General features: G+C 50.6%; 1 protein-coding gene across 1 annotated transcript in view; it reads right to left on the reverse strand.

Annotated features, from left to right (window-relative positions):
• Positions 1-6534, reverse strand: part of Smoc2 (SPARC related modular calcium binding 2) — a 92388-nt gene extending 85854 nt beyond the window's left edge. The window contains exons 1-3 of the mRNA XM_005377922.1: positions 6520-6534; positions 5076-5213; positions 1003-1180 (exon numbers count right to left, since the gene is read on the reverse strand). Of these exons, the coding sequence (XP_005377979.1) occupies positions 1003-1180; positions 5076-5213; positions 6520-6534 (331 nt within the window). The remainder of the gene's footprint in view (positions 1-1002; positions 1181-5075; positions 5214-6519) is intronic.
• Between the last annotated feature and the right edge of the window lie 2146 nt (positions 6535-8680).

Raw genomic sequence — 8680 nt, forward strand, 5'->3', positions numbered from 1 at the left:
TCAACCATGATGGTGGTAGACAGAGTCCTTGATAATGTGTAGCCACTGGTCATTGGCAAGGTGATACGTGCACACTAAGAGGAAGTTTTGGGTCCAAATCAGGCATCTGCAGACATGACATAGAGGGCAGACACATGCACAGGGGAAGGTTTGTCACTGGGTGAAGACCAGGTGCCAGAGGGATTCCAGCTGCATTTCAGTAGGAGCTCCGCTCTGAATACCTAGAGATTTCTTGGTCTCATCAATAGGGAGTGCTCTCAGGGGTAAAGAGTGTGCAAAATCGTCTCTTGGCTATGTGGAAAAACAGTGCAAATCTGAGCAAGGTTTGGGTATATTGCACTGTGAAAAGAAGAACCAATGGACTAGCAACCTGGCCAGCCATGTGCTGAGATATCGGGCTCTGCCAGTGGTTGGTGTGGTTGTCATTTTGTTCAGCTAACAGCACTGTTGAACAAAAAGCTAGCTGAGGCAGAAAACCATCTCAAAGGCAGTTTTAGTCTCTGTGGTGTTTCCCAGAGAATAAGGTAAATCTTTCATGAAATGATTGTGTTTGTGTTTGAAACACCAACGTCTTTTGTTGAGTCAAACCCTTAGTGTATGAAACTTTTCCCTGTTTTGCTCTAAGAACCAGTATCAACTCTGAATGTGATTCTTAAATAGAAACACTGAAAGTTCCAAGGGTAAGCTTTGCACCAAAAACATCCCTGAGAACATCACAGGTGCTACTGCACATTTGCTTATGAGAGAAATGAGGAACAACTGGAAAAAAACATGGAAAACTTTATAAAGAATGATTTCAGAGGACCTTGGGAAAAGCTGTGAAACAGTTGGATAAATTTGTTGCATCACAACACAGAGCACCTTAAAAGAAGAATTAAACAATCTCTAAATGAAGGTGTTGAGATTCATAGAAATTGCTCTTCACCTTTACATCTGAAAATAAAGGAGAGGCACGTGACTTTTGTCTCACCCGTACTGCATGATAATCGAACAGGAGCTCACCTTTGCAGTTTCCTCGGTAAGCGATTTCCAAGCGAGGGTCTTTGCACTTGGCCCGCTGGAATTCGCAGCGGGACAAGAAGGTCCTCCCATCAGATGCACAGAGAGGTTTCTGAGGAGAGCCCGAACAGTCCAAGCTGCAATCTCTGTCTTTATCTTGATCAACTCTCAAAAACTTGGGGGACAAAATAAGACAAAGTCAGACACATTTAAAAAACTGTAGAGCAGCAGACAGTGCAAGGTGCAAGGAATACTGTTATTTGGTGCTCGCCCTTGGCAGAAAGACCACGCCAGTCTCTTTAAAATGTGAAGCCATCGTCTCCTGCAAAAGCCTGCAATAATTCTTCAATCCTGCATTTGCTGTTTGATACCAAACAGCGCCTCCAGCCCTTCTTCTCTGGAAAGAGCCAACTTGGGTCTTATTTGACCCTAGTGGTCTGGTTTTCTTTGATTTTTAAAGCAATTCGCTGACCCCCTTCAACACTAGCCACGTGGATTCTTTCTTCCAGAAGTTCCAGGAGCAGGGACGTGCACTCTTGGGACTGGAAGGGCAGCCTTCCCCTTTATACGGCATCACACAATTTCACCTGTGCTCTCAGAAGCCACAGGTGTGTTTATGTGAACCGAACGGTTGCTTCTGAACAAGCGCTTGCTGAGTCAGTGAGAGCTCCCACGCCCAGAGGCCCACAAGTAGCTGCTACAGGTCTACGGCAGTGCCTCAGACCGTGCTTCCCTTCTACCGCACAGAGCAGCAGGACGCTGAGGCTGGCGCTTTGAGGCCACGCTGCAGCCTCGGCCCTCAAAGCTGTGTCAGCCCTGGGAGGCTTCCTGCAGGAGCCCCTGTAGCAGGCAGAGCCCTTTAGGGACTTGGCTTAGAGCCCTTTGTTGGGTTTGGCTCCACAGACAGCCGGGCTTCTCCTTCGTGTCCTGACACACAGGTTCAGAGCTCACTGTGACTTCCAGGGAAGTCTCAGACCGGACCCCGATCCCACCTGTTCTCTTTGGCCGTGATCCAGCATCCCTGCCACCCTCACCTCTCAAGCAAACCTGCACACCCCAGGCCCCACCCTGTCTGTTCCTGCATCACACCAGACAGCGCAACAAACAGGGAGCCACTCCCAAATAACGCGGGGCGAGCGAGACTGCGTGCCCGGCCATGGAACATCACTCACTCCTGCGAGGTCTCTTCTCATTTATGGAGCACAGGCAATGCATTAAAGAAGAGAATGTAAGAAAGAAGACCGTGCAGATCCGTGAGTACCCCCGGTACCTATCCCCCCCCCCATGTGTCTGAGCAGGTTTCCCGGCACTGTATGCCCTTCTAATGAAGACAGAGAACTCTGATGAACATGACATCCCCTCTTCTAGTCTGAGCTGCAGAAAAAGTAGAAGAGGGACCTAGCCAATTCCTTCGGCACCATTACCGTGTTCCTCCCTCTATAAGAGGGGCTCGACAAATTCTCAAACTCAGGGTGCTGTCTTCCTTGAAAACTCACCAAAGCCTCCCCTTGGGAGGTCTGAGGGTCCAGGCTGGTTACGATTACCCACAAGACACTAGAATGAAAAACACTGAAGGCACAGAACGGCCCTCAGGGACAGCCTGCTTGTCGGGGACTGCACCCCTCACTAGGAGCCCAGGGAAGGGTGGCCAGTGTGCTGTGGCTGGTGACCCCCAAGAGTGGTCCTTCAGGAGATCGGGCCACCACTCAGCAGCCATGTCCCAGATTTCTGAGGAGTGAGGGGAGGCTGAGACGAGAGACAAGGACAGGCTGTCATGTGCAGGAGCCCCCAAAGCAAAGAGCGAGATTTCAGAGCAGCATGTTTTCATTTATCATTTGTCTGCTAACATGATCACGCCCCTTCCATCCAGAATCCGGAGAACACAGGTCAGTGTCTCTTCAGGCCTTTGCAGGCACCTGCGGGGTTTTCGGTTGCTATTGTTATTGTTTGAGGTTGTTCTGTTGTTTTTGATGGATTTTTGTAGTACTGGGGACTGAACCCAGGGACTGTGCCTTGACTACATCCCCAGCCATTTTCAGTTTTTCTTTTTTTTTTTTTTTTTGGACAGGGCTTGAACTTTTGCGCCTGGTCCCTCTGCCTCCTACAGTGCTGGGATTGCAACCTGCACCAGCGTGCCTGACTTGGAGGTGGTAGTGGTGGTGCTGTGTGCGTCTGTGTGTGTGTGCACGCGTGCATGTGTTTGTTTTAATGGGCAGAGCAAGCTCAGAGTACTTTCACCCAAACCCTGACACTAAGGAGTGTCAATGCCAGTTATTGCGTTGCCCTCAGGGAGGCAGGAGTTGCGCAGGGAGGCAGATCCCTCCTGTCTGGCACCTTGGAAAACTCATCCCCCATCTCACAAAACTGTCATATCTGTGTCACTGCCGGCTGCACAGCACTGGAGAATTCCAGCATTCTTCCCCCTACCAAAGCCACCGCAGGGCAGCACAGCACCATCTTACAGAGAAAGGGAGCGAGAAGCAGAGGCTGCACCACCAATCCCCTGACATGGACCGTGGTAGAAGGCTGCCCTGGGCAGCTCTGCTGTCAGAGATGCACCCAGAGGCACTCGGGCCGAAGACTTCGTATTTAATACTTGGGCCACCTGCATTTTCTGAGAGCCCACGGAGAGATGTGGAGGACTTCGTCGGACAGTGTCATCACTGTGGCCTCAGGGGAGGACAAACCACATCTGTACTGTCACTAACGAATACTAGCATTTGTGCATTTGGTGAGGATTCTGGATATTTTCCAGGTGCAGAACTAAGAATGGAAGAATTCGCTCGTAGGAAGAGGAGAGCACACTTCAGCCATGTATCTCTCCCTCCCCACTTTGAATAGAAACTGAATTTCAGGGGAGGCAGAGCCTGGACGAAGATAGGCTTTTATAACTAAGTAATGTCCCTTAAAAAACACAGCCTACTAAAGAAAATAACCATTCTTATTCTATAGACTATAATTTCCTGAAAGAACTTCATTGTGGGTCTTCAAACTCATTCCAGATAGGAAGTATGTTCAGCAGAGCCTGACGGCAGACACCTTCAATCCCAGCTGAGTCAGGAGAACCAAAAGCTCAGCCTGGCGTGGACAGCTTCATTACTTAGTGAAAGCCCACCTCAAAATTTAAAAAACTAAAATGATCTGGAGATGTAACTTGGTACAAAAGTCCTGGGCACAACCTTTAGCGCTGCAAAAAGAAAAAAGAAAGCACTTGGCCAAATTTGGAATGAAGTTAGTTGGACTCTGAACAATTTTCTTTAAAACAGAAGAAAAAAAGCCCGAACCAACTTTGCATGACAAGGGTCTCCCAGCTCTCCTCGCTGGCCCTGCCCGGCGCTGTTTGCACAGGTGCGAGCGGAGCAGGTGTGGGGAGCACAGGTGGCCAGGACGCGGCTCTGTGGGCGGGCGTGAGGCAGCCCTGGGCTGGGAGAAAGTGGGTCCAACACAATGGATCAAAACAGCCTACACTTTTCCTAATGAATGCCTGGGTTCAAGCCAAAAGAAAGTTTGGCCAAACAAAGTCAAAGCAGTCGGGAAACAGGTTTAAACAGCGAATGTAGAGACTTTGCTGATCACACGATACAAGAAAATGGGAGAAAGTCAGGACAGTCTCTCCACTGAGACACGCACGTCCCTGGCTGCAAGGACCACAGAAGCAGGCAGCTGGCAGATAGCAGGCCGCGGCGGGAGGCAGCTTGCAAGGAAAGGAGCACTGCGGACTGAGCCTGGAGGGGAGGCAGACCGGCACCCCGGCCCACCTGGCAGCCCTGAGAAAGCAAATACTAAATAGTGGGGTGAAGTCTAAGGCTTTCTCGAAGAACATGCCTCTCCTCTCCCTTGCAAAGACTGGATTCTCCAGGGTGTCAGGAAAACCTATGACCCAAACCTGAGAGGTGCTTTTGAGAGCCTGTGATATGAAGCTTAAGTGGTGTGGCACGACCGGCTCCCTCCCCTTCCCCTGTTACCGCTTGGTGTGAAAAACACCTTAGCTCAGCACCTCTGCCTCCTTCGTCCCACACATTCATTACGAGTAAGTCTCACCTTTCCAAGTTAGCTCACAAGTCAGGACAGCCTACTGTACTCCCGTAGCGCTCACCAAGTGGCCACTGTCTGCAAAAGGCACCCTCTGAACTGGACACCAGGGAGGAGGCCCTGTGCTCGCCCACCTGGCGCCCCAGGGCAGAGAGGAGTGGTACGCTGGTCACAGCCACATCCTGGGAGGGGGAGCACAAGTGTTGGAGGAGACTGACCCAGGAGTTGGGCAGGGGCAAAAAACTAGAGGTCAGACGAGGAGGGCAGGAGCAGGAATCCCGGCAGGCGAATCAATTCAGCTAAGGGAAGAGCCAACAGCACTAGGAGCTAGAACGCAGAGCCATTGTCAAGGGCCTTGGTATGTGGCTGTGGAGGAGGCTGGCCTACAGATCTGGAGCCAAGGTCCCTCTGAGGATCTGGGGAGCTCCACTGTGCAAACATAACATGGCAGCAGAAAAGAGGGCAGCGACGGGGGTCTCCTTCCTCCATCTGGGAGCACCCCAGATCACACACTCCCTTTGCTGCAACATGCAGACGACGCCAGCGGGCTGTCCGTACTTAGCATGGTTTCCTGGATGACTGAACCTGCCCACACTTAGCATGGTTTCCTGATCTTCTCAGTTTGCATCTCAAATGCCCCAAAATGCCACAGGCCTGAGGCTTGGTTCCCAGGGTGGCAGTACTGGGAGGCCGTGGGGCCTTCAGCAGGTGACGCTGTTCGGGAAGAACTGAGATCAGTGAGGGCATACCCTTATCAGGGACATGGGCACTCTGGCCCCTCCCACCCTCCCTCTTCACTTCTTATATATATGAGCAGCCCCTCCTCCACCTACTCACACAAGACCTTCTGCCTCACCACAGGTCAAAGCCATGGGGCCAAGAAATAATGGCCTGAAACCTTAGGAACTAGAGTCAGTATAACATCTCCTTACTATAAGTTGATTTACTCAGGTATTTTGTTACAGCAAAGGAAAGCTGATTAACAAAATTCCTTTTTAATAAAGTAGGACAAAGTGCAATGTTTGCATATACTGACTGCAGGGCAGTTAAGGATGCTGGCCACCTCTGATCTTAGGCAGGTCATTAACAAGCCAGCACAGTCACCAGCATGTTGGGCTCCAAAGGGATGGACCGGCAGTCAGCGTAAGTTCTTCCTCTTTCACTTCCGTAGTCTCTCCAAGACGGAGTCTGCTCACCCACAAGATGGGACTAACAGCTTTCTCTGCCTGCCACCGAGTCATCCAGGAGAACGAGGATGAAGTTTAACACAGCTGCACATGTGCTTGCTGGGACTCTGCTTCCCAGCAGGTGCACCACCCTCCCGTGAAGCCACAACTGTCCCCAGGAGGAAGTGGTCTCCATCAAGCAGGTGGCATGGGTCCTCATCTTCTTATCTAAAGATGAGCAAGGAGCAGGAGGTAAAGGTGTCAGACCAAATGGCCAGCAGCAGGCACGCTCATCTCCAGGAGCAAGGCGGCCTCTGTTTACCTTTGTGCTGTGCATGTCGGGACCCATAGAAAACCAGGACAAAGCAAGAGGAGCAGAGCAAAGCCATGGATCATGAGGGGCAGGAGGGCCTTTGCTGAGGCTACAGTGACACAGAGGACTCCCGGTCAAAGGAAGTGGCCTTGGCTTTGGAAGGGGATGTTAGCTGTGAGCCTAGACCTCACTCAGCCTTATGAGCTATGGCTCTTAAAAATGGAGAGGATAAGAACAATGCCTAACTCACAAAAATTATTGTAGAAATACAATGAGATATACTTGAGAAAATGTTTAAAACAGATATGGAGATATGTACGAGAATCCCTCCCATGCAGACGGGCCTGCCTCCCTGCCATCTGGGTGCACGGCGCAGCTTCTCCGGCACACTTTTCCAGGCTCATAAGGATTTCCAGTTTATCACATGAGCACTAAGCAACCCTCTGTTCATTATCATTTCCAAAGAGACCTAGGAGCACAAAATAAACAGGGAGCTAGAAAGTGCAGAAAAGAAATTCTGTCCTGGAATGTCAAGAGAGGAAAGAATCTGGAACCAAATCAGAAACCTGGCCCTATCCCTGAGTAGCTGGAGCTGGTCACCAGGAACAAGGTGGTCAGTCCAGATGCTTGGAGACGGGACAGGGTGAGGCAGGGGCTGGAGGAGGACTCCTCTCTAGATAAACAGAGAATTTCCAACTGTCGGGGGACCAACGGAGGAACACAAATGCAATGGGGACCCAAGTAGCCTTGTGGAGCAATCAGGGAAGGGGTCCTGAAGGGGAACGGCAGACAGAAAGCCCACAGCTGTTTTCTTTTTTCTTTACATGCTGCTTTTATTGCTTGTTTTAGTGGACATAAAACCTCTTATATGTGTGTTCTTAGACACGCACCAGGTATCCGTGCCCAACCTTGACGTTTCCAGTTTCTTACGATTCCCAATTTCTTCCCCTGCCGCAGGCCAGCAGGCGAGCTGCAGGAGTGGTCCCACAGCTGGTACAGGCCTGCGGCTGGCTACACTTCTAACTCCACAAGTCTCCTCCTTTTTCCCCAAACATTTCTCTGTTATTTATTTTCCTTTCCTGCCTCTGCATCAATATAAATTTCAGTGATGAAAATGGATATCTTTGCTTCTTGCTGGCACCTCTTGGAGATAATTCAAGGAAACTCTTGGGCTATTAATTGTTCCAGACTTGTGTATATTCAGATTTGGTCAAAACTTTGTTATTCCAAATTCTTCCTAAGAAGCTATCACACGGATGACGTCAACTTTCCTTCATCATGCTAGTGGGTTGGGGTGATCTGTCTTCAGCAAGCAGATCAGATAAGCCCTGCACAGTCCTGAACCAGAACCGGACTTCAAGACTACAGGCAGCACATGTCTCCCCAAGGGCCTGTTTCCTTTGATCCCTGGGATCACTGGGCCCTGGGTCTGTCTTCAGAGTTCAACCACAGTTAACAGTTTCTCATCCAAAATGCAGGAAAAACAAAGGCAGTCCTCACGTTCCCCCATGGTGGCTTTGTGAAATCACACAGGTTTGGGTCATGGAGGGACACTCAATGAACAGGCAGCCCACTGTGTCAGAGCCCTGGAGGGGACTCTACTAGGGCAGAGACTCAGTGCCTCATCTGTGTGCCTCAGTGTCCCCAGTGTGTGGAACCCAATAAATGTTTACTCAAGACCTGTGTCAATGCACTGTGTAGGAAGGCTCTGGGATGACGAGGGTGAACAGCAGAGGCAGGAACACACATTTGGAGAAACTGATGTGGGAGCTGAGGGATAGCAGAGACCCCAGGCCACAGGAAGACAGACCAGGGGGAACCGTGGGCACTCCGCAGCGAGACAGGAGGCGTGTGGTTCTCAGACAGAAAACGCAGGTGATGGCAAAGACTTGCTTTCCTTCCCCCTTCCCATCTCCTCTTCTCTCATGTTTTTCCCCATCTTATTCAACTCCCTTTGGACTCTGCCCATCAGACTGCCTCAGCGCACAGCTTGCCTTTTCCAGGGCCATGGGGCACAGCGGGCTTTGTGCTGGAGCTTTCCTGCAGAGTGGCTAAGAATGTCCACACCAACACCATCACTACCCACTTTACAGAGTAGAAGATGGACCCAGGGATGGGTCCATAAATGCAGGAGCTGCTTAGGAGCAATGACACGTGGGGCATCTCACGG

The sequence above is a fragment of the Chinchilla lanigera genome, unplaced genomic scaffold (genome assembly GCF_000276665.1).
Source record: "Chinchilla lanigera isolate Chin_1 unplaced genomic scaffold, ChiLan1.0 scaffold00010, whole genome shotgun sequence".
NCBI classification, from domain to species: domain Eukaryota; kingdom Metazoa; phylum Chordata; class Mammalia; order Rodentia; family Chinchillidae; genus Chinchilla; species Chinchilla lanigera.